This window comes from Enoplosus armatus, chromosome 4 (assembly GCF_043641665.1).
Source record: "Enoplosus armatus isolate fEnoArm2 chromosome 4, fEnoArm2.hap1, whole genome shotgun sequence".
In the NCBI taxonomy this organism is placed as follows: Eukaryota; Metazoa; Chordata; class Actinopteri; order Centrarchiformes; family Enoplosidae; genus Enoplosus; species Enoplosus armatus.
This window is the reverse complement of record NC_092183.1, coordinates 25382140-25395587: the sequence shown is the minus strand read 5'-3', so window position 1 is coordinate 25395587 and position 13448 is coordinate 25382140. Positions and strand designations below refer to the sequence as shown.

The 13448-nt window shown below is 46.4% G+C and overlaps 1 protein-coding gene across 1 annotated transcript in view; it reads right to left on the bottom strand.

Annotated features, from left to right (window-relative positions):
• Positions 1-661: 661 nt before the first annotated feature.
• fbrsl1 (fibrosin-like 1) overlaps positions 662-13448 on the bottom strand; it is a 257744-nt gene continuing 244957 nt past the window's right edge. The window contains exons 11-20 of the mRNA XM_070903764.1: positions 10056-10106; positions 9773-9868; positions 8334-8405; positions 8138-8167; positions 7756-7827; positions 6813-6945; positions 5984-6067; positions 4664-4747; positions 3578-3848; positions 662-2169 (exon numbers count right to left, since the gene is read on the bottom strand). Coding sequence (XP_070759865.1) covers positions 867-2169; positions 3578-3848; positions 4664-4747; positions 5984-6067; positions 6813-6945; positions 7756-7827; positions 8138-8167; positions 8334-8405; positions 9773-9868; positions 10056-10106 — 2196 coding nt within the window. The 3' untranslated portion in view covers positions 662-866. The remainder of the gene's footprint in view (positions 2170-3577; positions 3849-4663; positions 4748-5983; positions 6068-6812; positions 6946-7755; positions 7828-8137; positions 8168-8333; positions 8406-9772; positions 9869-10055; positions 10107-13448) is intronic.

Here is a 13448-nt window from a genome sequence, read left to right as displayed (position 1 = left end):
GTGTGCTGCTTTGCATAGATTGCAGATGATCCTTCGAGGCCCCCCTACAACACCCTCCCGTCATACTTCCCATCCATTGGCCAGGCTTGTCTGTTGCCATGATATTCAACAGGGAAGCGATTTCCCCATGTTTCATTTAATTTTATTTTTCTAGAAATGGTTAAAAAGACTAATAAATTTACACGGTAATTTTGCAGCGAAGGAATATCAACAAGTTATTTACATCAGTTTTCTTTACAGAGACTGAACAAAGACCTCATAATATATATTTATCTGCATATCTCAAAGGCAAAACAAATGAACAAAACAAATCCGTAATGTAACATTGTACATTGTCATCATTGAGGATATCCTGGTACCATGAGGTTAAATTACTGAAGGTTGAAACCAAAATCCAGTCTTTACAGTGGGTCATAATGGATATGTCTCACAATCAACTGGGATAAATATTGTAAAAGGCGTGACTAATGCACAAAATACATAAAATTCATAGAAATGATATCTATACATGGAACAAGGATAGGAAATGTACAAACTCATTTCAGGAGCTCTCTTTTCGCACAAAGCTGAAAAAAGGTTTTGGATTAATATATTAATAATTATCAAATATTTAAGTCGGATATAAACATACACATATTTGTGTTCTCTTTACCGACAATATTCAACCTCCAGTCCACTAAAAATAAAGTCATGGCATGTGCTTAATCAGCCTTACACACCTTTACTTTGTACAATCATACCCTTTCCCTTAGGGAGTTTTGCTCTTCTCTGATGAAGAGCAGTGCATTTTGTTCACAAGAAGATTTCAGATTAGGAGGGGGGCTTGTGAGTGCGTCTAGTAAGACTTTGTACACTTTTCTAAGAAGCTACCGAGCCTCTACCTCTTTGGGGTTGCGAGATGGGGAGTAGTCCCGTGGGTCCTGGGTGGTGGTCAGGGGGGTAGTCCTCCTGGGTGAGGCTGGCCTGGCACTGCCGGCTGGCACGAGGGGCGGGGGCGCACTGAGTGCGGCAGTAGGGGGTGTTCTGTTCAGAGGGCCGTTGTGTCCTGTGGAGGGGCTGAGTCTAGGGTAGGGCATGCCACCTAGGTGGGGCATAAAGGGGGGCATGTGGGGTAGATGGCCCTCCATGGGGGACTGGTGCAGCTGATGGAGGCGTGCTCTGTCCAGCTCCTCCCTCAGGTGGAGGCGCTCTCGCTCCTCTGCCTGCTGTCTCATCCTCTCGTGCTCCCTGCGCACCTCCAGCAGGTGCTCGTGGTGAGAATAGTCATGAGCCTCCCTTTCGCGGTAGGCTCGCTCCTGTTCGTACACACTGGGGAAGCGATGTCCTTGCTCAGCCCTGAGCTGGAAGTCCATGCGCCGCTGCAGGTCCAGGCTGCGGTAGGCCTCTCTAAGCGGGTCCCAAGGGAAGGCGGGGTGGGGCAGGCGCTCTCTTCCTGCCAGAGGGCTCACCCCCATGAAGGGAGCCATGCGAGCCCGGTCTAGTACATTGAGACTGCCCATTTGGGGCATGGCACTCATGGAAAGAGGCAGAGAGTGTGCCATGGGGACACCATGCAGGCCATGTGCAGGGATGTCATTGCCACGTGGTGAGGGGAGAGGCTGCTGCTGGGACAAAGGTGGGTGGTGGTGGTGCGGGTTTCCAGGTTGGCCGAGGGGAGCGGGAAGAGCTTGGGATGGCGGTTGGGGGGCAGGCTCGGAACTCACCACCATGACCTCCTGCTCCTCCTTTCTCTCCTCCTTAATCTTCATGTCATTTTTCACCTTGTGGAGGAGTTCTGCAGATGGGGGCTCTTTCCTCTCACTGTCCTTGAGCGTAGGCGGGGGCCCACCTGCCATCTTCATGCCCTGCTCATTGATCACTGCCTTGGAGTATGGAGAGGGAGAGCGCTGAGCGGGTTTGATGGAGTCTTCTGAGGATCTCCTCTCTAGCATCTCCTTGCCAGGTGAGCGGCTCTCCTTCACCTTCACGTCAGCGAGCGTGGAGGACTCTCTGTGGCGCTCCAGTAGCTCCTTCTCCGCCTCGCGGACCCGGTCCACACTGCCACTGTGATGTCGACCCGAATCGCTGGAGTTCTGGCTGTTTGAGCGAATCAGGTTGCTGATCTGGTAGCTGACTGGTGCTGAGGCCGGAGATGAACGGTTAGAGTGGCGGTTGCGATCCACAGAATCCCTGTAATGGCATAATAAAACAAGGATCATGTAGATGGGTTGTTTTTAGGTATAATTTACCTTTAAATTACATTTCCTCAATAAAATCTAAATTATAATTCTCTTTCAAAAAAATTCACCATGCTCGTGTCTTCGTCTGGTAATGTTTACTGTCTTTAAATTTGATAACCTGTATGTTTTCATCCAATGAATTTTTGACGGACAGCTTCTCTCAGAGCTGCTAGTTGCCTGTTTGATTTGTGTCTGTTTCGTTGGTGGACCCATAAATTCAATTTATTTCAGTTTCCAAGGATACTACTAATGGACTGGAGATATTTTCTCTTTTGTCTTTAACAGCGCATCTCAAATTCCAGAGCTGAATTTGGTGATTCAAGTGTTTTCATTTTGTTTTACCGGTCCCGTATTATGCTCATTTCCACGTCTATGTTTTTATTCTGGGACTCCACGTAGTAGCTTTGCATGATACACACAAAAATCCATATTTATCTTATACTGGCCGGAAAACTGACTGGAAAAAGCCGTTTTAACACCTGTCTCTTTAAGGCCCCCCTCCCTAAAAGCATACTTTATTCTGATTGGCCAACTTCCGGAAGTCTATGGAGTGGCAGCACCCAGTGCTTCTGAGCCCTGATCTCGCATATGACAGGCACTGATGATGGGGCACTGAATTTATCAGACCACAAATGAGACTTAGGTTGGTGTTTCTGGGGGGGGGGCCTAATTGATCACAGTACAAAAACACACAACTTTTCTAACGTTATTCATTGATTTCGGTGAAACTGGATCGTATTTTCTGATGTCCTGCGGCTGCAAGCGGTCCTATTAGCGTAGCTGACTCTGCCCACACTGGGAGCTCTGATCACCGGGGGAGCGTTGGTGTTTGCGCCGCTAGAACACAGGAGCTTTGGACCGCCCGGGAGGAGGAGGAGGTTTTCAGGCCCGGGCTCGGAGCTCCCGGTCCGGGCAGAGCCAGCTTGCTTAGAGGACTGCTAGCTGCACGGCTAACTGAGCTAACTAGCCAACGGTATTTAGTGATGACTTTAGCAACCAGTAAAGCCATCTGTCCATCAGGAAACAAACTATTAACTACTGTATAACCAAAAAAGCACTTTCTGCAAGACATTTTTGATCATCTTGCATACATACTAAAGCTAGCTGGAAAGGGGATCATTATTGTGGCCATGTCTTTAGAGTTATGGTCATGTATTTGTGTACTTATGTGGACAGTATTCAAAAAAGTGCTTTGACACAGCGGAGTCAAGTGTCAAATGTTGAAATGGCAAAAAGTTATAGTAATTGCATCATTACAGAAATATTCTTTTTCACCGAGTTAAATTTAATATCTTACATATAATAGCCAAAAAGCACAACAACATGCAAAAGTGAATTTGCATCTGCCTCAAACTCACCTGTCTTTATCCTTCTCCTCTTTCCCGATGGACGGGTCTCTTTTCTCTCTTTCCCTCTCCCTCTCTCGCTCTCTCTCCCGCTCCCTCTCTCGCTCTCTCTCATGGCTGTTGGCTGAGCCGCTCCTCTCAGTGTCTGCGGTTTTGGGCCACTGTGGCGGCGTGGGGAAGGACGGCGGGGTGCGTCGAAGTCTGTTCCAGGTGTCGTGGTGGGGGCTGCCAAACGTGGGCAGTCCTCCTGGCCCCTCCTTGGTGCCAAACATACTGTTGGACCCTGGAGGGAAGAGGGAGACGGGCGTGGGACCCACTGTAAGTTAATTGGGCACAAAACCTTCTTGAGGACACATAAGATGAGAAAGACTCAACAACAAAAGCTGCTTTTGTCTTTGTCTCTGGAGGTTCTCTCACTGAAGCTGTTTGAAAGAGTTAGAGGTTAATGGCTCCCCCCACCAGAAAAAAAAAAAAGCTACTCATTTGCTTTTGGACTAAAGGTTTCAGAGGCTTCTCCCCCTCCCTTTCTTGCACTGGATGAACGGGGAGACTCACTTGCCCTCTGGAGTTGAGGGCTGTGAAAAGCCAAGGGAGACCTTAGCATTCCACAGCATGTCTATTCCAATCACATCCATTTTCACAACAGGGTGACCGATTTGGCACACAGAAGTAGGAGGGATGAAGAGAAAGAGAGAAAAGGCATAGAGAGAAGGATGCAGCGGGAAAAGAGAAATCCCCCCATGGTGGTGCAGAGGGGGCTTGTCAAATAATTAATAGATGAACTGCCACCAAACAGCAGACCTGAGAGTGCCTGTTGGCAGCAGTGCAGCCAGATTAAAGCCAGGCTGTTGGGGACATGGTTGGTGGATAAAGTGGAGGCAGGGAGGAGGTTTGATGTTGTGAGTTGTACTGCCTAGTTGAGCCTCCCTGGGCTAGGGCTGTTTTGACACAGAAACTAGAGCTAAGTGTCTTGATTTTTTTTCCTCCCCTCCTGGCTCTCCCTGTGGTCTAACGCTGCCCTGCTCTGTTCTGTTACTGGCCACAGGGGCCAGATTGAAGGGGGGAGCGGTGGAGGAGGAGAGGGGGGCCAGCGCTTACCAAGCGAGGGGTTGCCTAATCCTCCGAAGGCACTGCTTGAAAGGTTGCCGAGGCCGCCAAAGGAACTGGAGCGACTGAAAGGATCTGTAAAATGCCAAACAGGGATTAGCAAAAGGGGGGGCTGGCTAGCGGTGCTCACCCCAACACCAACCCGTTCCACTCGGCTTTTCTCTTACAAGCGAGCTGTGGTTTTTTTTTTTTTAGCGCTGCCACCCTAGCTCTCTGGTAATCCTGCAGTAGCCAGGTCGCCTGGATGCTGGATTCACTGCCACTAACTGGAGTGGAGTGTCTCTGACCCTGCTGGGGCTAGTGGAACAACACTGCTTGATGGGGAAATTAGTTTTGAGTTGTTGGAGCTGAGCTGAAAATAGACTGTGGTAGGGCAGGGGAATTAGAAGCTGTAAAAAATTAGGCTAGACAGACCACAATGCTTTAACTGGAGAATCAGTGTCTGACGGGCTCCACTGACGCAGGCTAGAGCCTCCAAATTTATTGGAACAACACAAATATTTACCCTGAGAAGTCAGTGAACAGCATTCATCAAATGATAATTTGCAGTCCCATTTTAATTTAGCAAAACTCCATCAGGACATGCAGAACTTATCAACAGATTAGGGCTTAAGGATTTTCAGCTCTGGGGCTTGTTAATATATCAGAAAAGACAAACAATTGAGAAATCTCCTCTGCCTCGCACATGAATTCCCCGGACAGGAAAATTTTGTTCGCTAAATCTTCCTCCTCAGTGCACCATGTGTTCATAAGCACAAAATGGATTGACTCAAGGGCTTATTCCATGAAATCAACTTGCCACTCTGAACTCAAACAGTGTCTCAGACAGAATGGTGGAAAATAAACGATGGCATAAAAAAAGTCATTAAATGCACAAATAAATCCAGCAACATTAACTACCCTCCATTGCACCTATGAATTACAAAATCAGCTTTGCAAGCACACAGAAAATAGTTTCATATATGCTGTCCAAACAACTGAGGAAGACTAGGCTGGCTACGTCTTTTTAATAACCCCAGACAGAGTCATTTAAGGCTGTGTTTATACATTAGATGATGGCTACGCTCCCCGCTACCATGAACTTCGAGTTTGCTTGAGAAGTCCTGCAGCCGACTGACTACTACTGGCCTACTGGACTCCACATTAACCTTCAAATGAACCTGAGATCAACTATCCAGGTTTCCAATGACGCCCTGGTGGCTCGTAATGTGTTAAAACACGAGTGCAAAAAGAGAGAGTGAGTGAGAGAGAGAGACGGAGAGGATCGGGGGAGACCAATGTATAAAAAAAATTGAACATGGGGTTACTTACACTTACCTGCCAAATGGCTAGGAGGCAGGAAGCCGCTGGGGTGGGGGGCGGGGCCATACGGAGAGGGAGCTGGGTGGCCGGAGCCTATCAGAGGGAGAGGATATGACAGCGCTGTTATTATCCAGTACAGACAGCTATAAATGATCTAACTAGCCAAATTATTCTCAATCAAAAACAATTGTGTGATTAGCCAGGACTAAAACTGTAAACGTGCAACAGCATGAATCATCTACATGCCAGCCAGAGGAGTTTAGGGATGGCTGAGTAAGGCCACCGAGCAAATTAGCAATTGATATTTTGTCTTTTGCATTTTTGCATGCGAGTCTATAGTTGCCTATTGAGGTCAGTTCCTGACTGTGCAACAAGCCGGCCTCTTTCACAAAACACTGTTACCGTCAACCCATATTCCATGAATTGTTAATGAAAGAACCAATTACAGGAGTGCCTCTGACACACCACTGCATAATTACCAGTCAAAGGCCGTTCGCCTCTCTGTTGCCCTCCAACGCAGGGCAAATCAGTCAATTACCTAACCGAGAGTCATCCATATTCATAGCCATATCTGACTCCCTTTACTGGCAAAACATTTGCTATAAAAGCACTATAATTAAGTGAACATTACATGAGAGGAGAGGGGGGAAAAAAACATGCCATTTCATTGCAGTGGTGGAGGAGCAATTTCGACATGCGGCTATAACTGCTCATTTGCATAAAGACAAAAACGGCACTGGAAGGATTTGAGAATGGGATCATTTGAGCGTTTTGAATGATTTGTCTTGGAAGGTGCAGCTCGTCGCCCTGTCTTGGCCACTGGGAGACCCTTACTGACCTGTGGAAGAGAAGAGGGGTCGCGCCAGGTCATGAGGGTAGGGGAACCCTGGGAAGACTCCGGGAGCCGGGGGCCGGCTGAACAGGTCCAGCTTCCCATTCATGTCTAGCTTGTGAGGATCCAGCTGCATTTGCTGTAGTCGAGAGAGGCAGAGAAAAAGGAGAGGGAGACAGACAAAGAAAATTAGGTCGATGGACAACAGTACCAAACATTTCCAACAACAGAGTGAGAGGGATTTATCCTCGGCTACACTGGGTGAGAGATCAGAGGAAGACAGATACATCAACAATGGCTCCATGTCTCCAATTCTGGCCAACTGTGTTCATAACAAATACATGTAAGCTGATTAGGGACACTAAATCCGTGGTAACGGGGGTTCAGGGCCCAAGAAGGACTGACACCACCGGGCCAGTGGCATTAGCAGAGGATCTCCATGGCGAGGCCACACCAACCTCTGTCAGTGAGGAGTATTTCCAGACTAGCAGTTTTCTGTCTGCGTTCACATGTTGCATTTTTATCATTATAACTACTCATTTTGTCACTGAGTGCTGTAAATGTGAAGGTTCATGATCTAGTGCTCCCTCAGGTGGAGTGAGCCATGCACAGAGCCTTTTACTTAGGCTTAGAAAGTGCAACCTTCTTATTGTATTTTTGAGAATGTGTTTAAGTCTCAGACAACACTTAAGACGGGGAGACACCATTTGTGTTGGATTTTGTATTGTTATTATCTTCTACAGCCTTCTGTTTCTTTGTTCTTTTCCCACCCTCATGGTCTTTCTGAATCCAATAACACGATTATAGATTATTTTACAGGTACAGATCCAACTATCCGACATCATCAGCCCTACTGTGTATATGGGTCATCGTTCCATGACCAATATACCGTATCTGGTTTTACATGACAGCAAGATTCCTGCAAGACATCGTTATCCATCTCACGCACCTTCATTTTCTGCTGGTGGTGGTAGATCTGCCATGCGATCTGGACATGCACTGCGCACCACTTGCCAGGTTTCTAAAAATTTAGAGAGAAACTGAGGTTAGCCTACTGGCTTTGATATAGGGAGCTAAAAATGGCTTCTGGCATTGAGAATTTCTGGCCAAACTACAAAGTGGGAACTCGTCAGAATTTTCAACCAGGCAACGGATTAAGAAGATCTAACCCTGACTTTAGCCCAATAGAGACCTCAAAGCTATCCTTAAATGCAGCCAAAAACCCTGCATTTCCTTGATCAGGAATTGTTGAAGAATTTGCAGTTTTAGACTTTGTGGCCTGGCCAGAGAGATGAAACATTTAACAAAAGATGGACAAGGCAACCACTTACCCTGACAGATGTCCTGAATGGATCTGTTATCTGTATGGACAAACAGACAATCATTATCATCACCAACAAAGATAAGGAGCCAAAATGTGCAGTTCTGTAGCGCTTTGATTGGCCAGTGTTGGGGGGGGGGGCGGCTCATTTCACACTGGGACATGTGTGGCTTTCACCAGAAGGATGCTATGGGCCTGATGCTTACCCGTGGATCCTTCTGTAGGAGTGTGTGAGGTACTGCTCCAGGACGTGCAGCTACGTCTATGGGATTAGATGCCTGACAGAGAGACAGAGAGACAAAGGGAAAGAGAAAGATGGTGATCACCCAGATCTACAGTACATTTACAGATGTAAGACATACATTCTGTGTACTACGGCATACACAAAACCTTAGGAGGTATTTTGACCACACATAATGATATTCAAAATTCGATCTAAGGAGTACAGAAGTGTATTCTCAGCGTAATAGCTTTGTGTAATTGGGTTTCACTCCCACTACCTCACTCTCCTCACATACAATACAGTTATCCAGTAGCGTAACTGAACGTTAATGTCCGTGGCATTGAAACATGAGAGAAACTCTGTTTTAAAACCACTAGAAGATCCTCGAGCTAGTGATGCCAGCATCACTCTAACTCACTATAACTCACTAATCCTCAACGACTGCTGCTGTGCGGCTGACGTCAGAAGAGAAAACCGCAGCGATGCTGCAGGCGCTGAGCCGTGCCAGAGTAACGCATCTCTCCGATCTCCTCTTTAAGTCTTTGGAGCACAAGTGCCTAGATCAGCCTTATTAATCCATCCCTACATCAGGGATAGGAAGATCCTGCAGGGTGACCTGGGTCACCAGCCCCCACAAACAAACACGCCTCCCTCCTCTCCCCGAAGCTCCTCGCCAAGAATACTTAGCAGGGGCTTTGGACACATAAGACCGCTCCTTGAACCATCTGGAGGGCCCTGCGACAAAAGGGCCCCTCCATGACAGAGCCCCCTGGGAATAGGGCCAGAGGATTTAGGCCAGCTTTGATTGGTGGCTTACACCGGGTCACAGCCGCTGGGCATCTGCCAGACAGGCTCCCACCCTCCTACCCCTTCCCATCCCTTGCATCCCCACCGCCCCTGCATCGTTTGCTCTCCTAAGCAGACAGACACATTTCCTATCTTTGGCCTGGCCTGGCCCTGCTCAGGTCAGCACGCAGCTCTGACCCTGGTTCAGGTCCAGTCAAGGGTGACAGAGTATTATAGATGGATTCATGGATTCTAATGGGATGGGGTGAAGTTTAGTACATCTTCAGTGTACAGCGCTCTGCTGCTTTTCTCACCCAAGACTGACAGCAGAAGGGAATCCTGTGTGGTAAAAGATCTACAGTACTGTAGTACTGCAAGTGTTTCTTCTATAAGATATTTCTTTTATGACCCATGCAAAGTCTTACTCTTTATTTTCACAGTAAGGCATTTAAATAGTTTGACTGTCATTTTATGAAGAACAAAAAACGCTTATTTTAGAAAAATTTGTATGCCTTTTGTGTGCTATTAGTGAGCTTTTGTTTCAATTGTGTCCAAGCTTGCGTGATTTCTTTTGAGCTCCTTAAATCCTCTGCCTGTTTGCAGATTGTGGGTTGAGGGTAGGGGTGTGGGGCTGACCTTGGGCTGAAAGGCTCCTTGCAGCGAGCTGAAGGGTCCTGAGTGTGGGAGCAGCGGGGGCATGCCTGGCATGGTGGGAGGATAGGAGGGGAAGAACTGGGGAGAAAAGAGGAGGATCGGAGACACAAAACACAATCATACAGAGAAACATACAGTACTCAAGCATATGCACCCACCAAACCACAGTCACAATAAATGCTCTCACGGCAACATTCAAATATGTCAAATATTTGATTTGCCAAATGCAAATAAATACAAATTAGAATGACAAGAAGAAACTCACGTTTGAATGTCTGATGAATGGATTGTCCAGTTTGGGGGTGTATTTGTCGAACTGGAAGAGATAAGAGGGACAAGGATTAGGAAACAAAAGTCCACAAAATGATCTACTTTGCAGAAAATCCTTCATGCAAAAGCCTCCTTTAATAATAACGTCTCATTATTTTTACATCACAAAAACAAAACACATGATCAACATCTGTAACTGGTAATAAGCAGGGTTTTGATCCAGAATAACAAGCCCTGGAGTAAAGCAGCTGGCTTGCAGCGGTCATGGGTTTACTTAAACTGCATGGTCAGATAGGCAGTTAAATTACTAACAATACGACCGCTTTAGCAGACTGCCAAGATGAAGACAGCCTGCATGATTTTCCAATTGAGCATACAGACGTTGGGCGTGGAGGCCCAGCTTGGGAATCAGACCATTTTAAAACCAGACCAGTTGTTTCTATTCACTGGAAAATTTGCAGAAATGTGAATCTAATTGCTTTCGACAGCTATGGCTTTTTTTTTTTTTTTTTTTTTTTACAACAAGCCCGGATGGTATAGGGGAGTACATGGAGACGTATAGCTCGTTTTGGGTGTTCTTCAAAAGAGATTTAGTTAAAAAACAGGCCAATTCTCTGTGCGTAAAAATCATGGAAATAATATATGGAGCCTCTTGTGTGTCTTTTATGATTGAAACTGAATCGAGTAGATGACATTTGCAATGGTTAGGAGCTAACTCAGGACATCTCAGCATGAAACTAATATAACCTTGACACGCTGAAATTTATGTGAGGAAACCTTTTCTGTGACAGAGCTTATGTCTACCAGAATAATCTCAGTTGGAATTTGCTGTATAAAAACTGCGTCGCCGTAAATGTTTCTCATCATGTCCTGAACACATGGGAATCTAGTCAGTAAGCTGAGAAGGAGCGGAGGGAGGGAGAGAGCGGAGAATGTTGCCCCATGTATGAATGGGGACTTTGTATGTCTGTTCGCAAGCCAATACTGGCTCTCTATTTTGAAACAGGCTAATTACAAGTGACAGTAACTTATTCCTATTCCGCAAATACACAAACCATTTGCAGGTACTTTTTGCGAGTGTTTTCACAAAGCTCTCTTGGCAGGCGCAGACGTTTGGGTTTACATAAAACAGGAAAATGAGTGGGTATGAATCAGTGTTTCTGTGTGCGCGTGTGCAGCGACACGGGCGGTTGGGGGTCGGGGGGTGGAGGCTGGTGTAGGGCTGGCTAAGCTGCTGGAGGAGACGCAGGGCTCGGGTCGCTCTGGTGAAGCAGGGCCATTCACATCTGCACACAAAATGGCCGCAGCGGCAGCGACGGTGTTGGCGGCCTTGTTTGTGGGCGATAATGGGCCCAAATCAAAGACAGACAGCCTAGTGAGAGGAAACGCCGAGCCAGCTTCCGAGCTCATTAAACAGCTCCTCTGCATTTCTGAAGGCTGTTTAATGTCTGACACTGGGAGAGGGATTTTGGCCGCTTTATGGCCTTGTAAAAAAAAAAACAAAAAAACTTGCCCTTGTAATTTATGGTGGCTGTCACAGTTTTATAGTAAACAGCTTTGGCTAATTAACGCTTAACATGTCATCTTATAACAATTAAGGATATTCCTTGTCCAAAGACATGGCATGGGCAAGGGGGCGGGGTAGGAAAGATACTCAGTGCTGCCATTTGGCAAGCCAGCTGCTTGAGGGCGTTGAACAATAAACAAAAATAGAGGCTTCATAATTTCATTAATTACAGCCATTAGCCAAGGACTGTTACATAGTTGAAATGACATGGGGCGTCTAGAGAGCAAGAGGAAATGAAAGACAGAGAGAGAGAGAGAGAGAGAGATGCACAGCGAGGCCATACTTGGTTTGCCTTTTCATGACAATACAGTAAAAACAACCACAACATCATCATTACTCCTGCCCCTCTAAGCAAGCGCCACAGAGAAGAAAAACAGCATTGTTACTGGGGGGAGGAAGGGAGGGGAAAAGGCACGAGTTAAGTAACAACACAGTTTCAATTAAAAGGGGAAAAAAAAGACATTAATCGCAGTCTTAAATCCCATCGTAACAACGCAACCAGAGATGGAGGAGGGAGGAGGGAGGAGGGGGGGTGTGTGTACATCATGGGCTACATAATGCCAGCATTAGTGAGATGAGGAAAATCGCCTCTTTCATCTTCAAAGGGAGGACTGTGTACTGCATATAATTCCTACCATGTCAGGAATGAACAGCAGACCAGATAACGGCATGTGCGCTGGCTGAAGAACCATCTAAGCGGCCTCTCATTCTTATCTGAGACTGTGCCATAAATACCACAGCTTTGATTTCTAATGTACAGGACGGGGATAATCTTGGCGCGGGGGCCTTAATGGGACCACAGGCTCTTAATCAGAGGTCATGACATGATGGATCAGATCTATTAGACTAATGCCAAAAAGCTACAAATGTCTGAATCGACTGTCACAGATTGCTGTGCGTTTGAAATGATGGATGAATAGTCATAACCTTTTTTCCGCTGTGCTAATCTGAGAGCTGCCATTGTTTGACCCCCCCCCCCCCCGCCAGACTTGATGGCAGTCAAAGCACGGAAGCAATTACAAACATAATCAAAACAGTTTTGCAGTGATGTCATCCCCCCTTAATCTGCAATGAAGTCATTTGACCGACTGCAAGGCTTTGAATTTGTCATTGGGAAGTATGGCTGGTGTTGAGATGTGCGCACACACACACACACACACACACACAGCTTTGGAACACAAATAATATACAAGTCTGCAGGAATGCATTCACAAACTCACACACAGGCACACACACACACACACACACACAGAACTGTTTGACAGCGCCTTTGTTGCTCTTTGCGAACAGACAAATGAAAACATTTAAAACACATCCATATGCAAACAATTGACAACGCCTGCCCTCAGGCAATCCCCACTTTTTTGATCCTCGGCAAACACTGGACAGCAAAATCTACGTCTAAGTCAAGAAGAAGGTGAAAAGTTTGAATGAAATTTGGTAACGCTGGCCTGTTCGGCTGATATGCCGTGAGTCAGAAAATCCTGTGACTGTGATGCGTATCGTGGATGTACAGTTTTAGAAATAATTCCACTATGGATGAAGAAGTTGCAGAGCATGACTGTATGTATGTGCTTGCTCCGGTTTGACCAACCTGAGCAGCAATCAGCATGTATCTGGTCGAACTAGACATGCTAGTGTGTGTGTGTGTGTGTAAAGGGAGGTGGCAGCCAGTGGACCATATCTGCAAATCAGCATTTGTCCTTATTACAGTGGAACAGATGTGATGCTCCCAGCTTCTCACCAGCTCTCAGACTTCAGCAGCAGGACAGTATGCAGAAATCAAAGAGCAAAATTCAAACTGAATCAGTGTCATCTCTT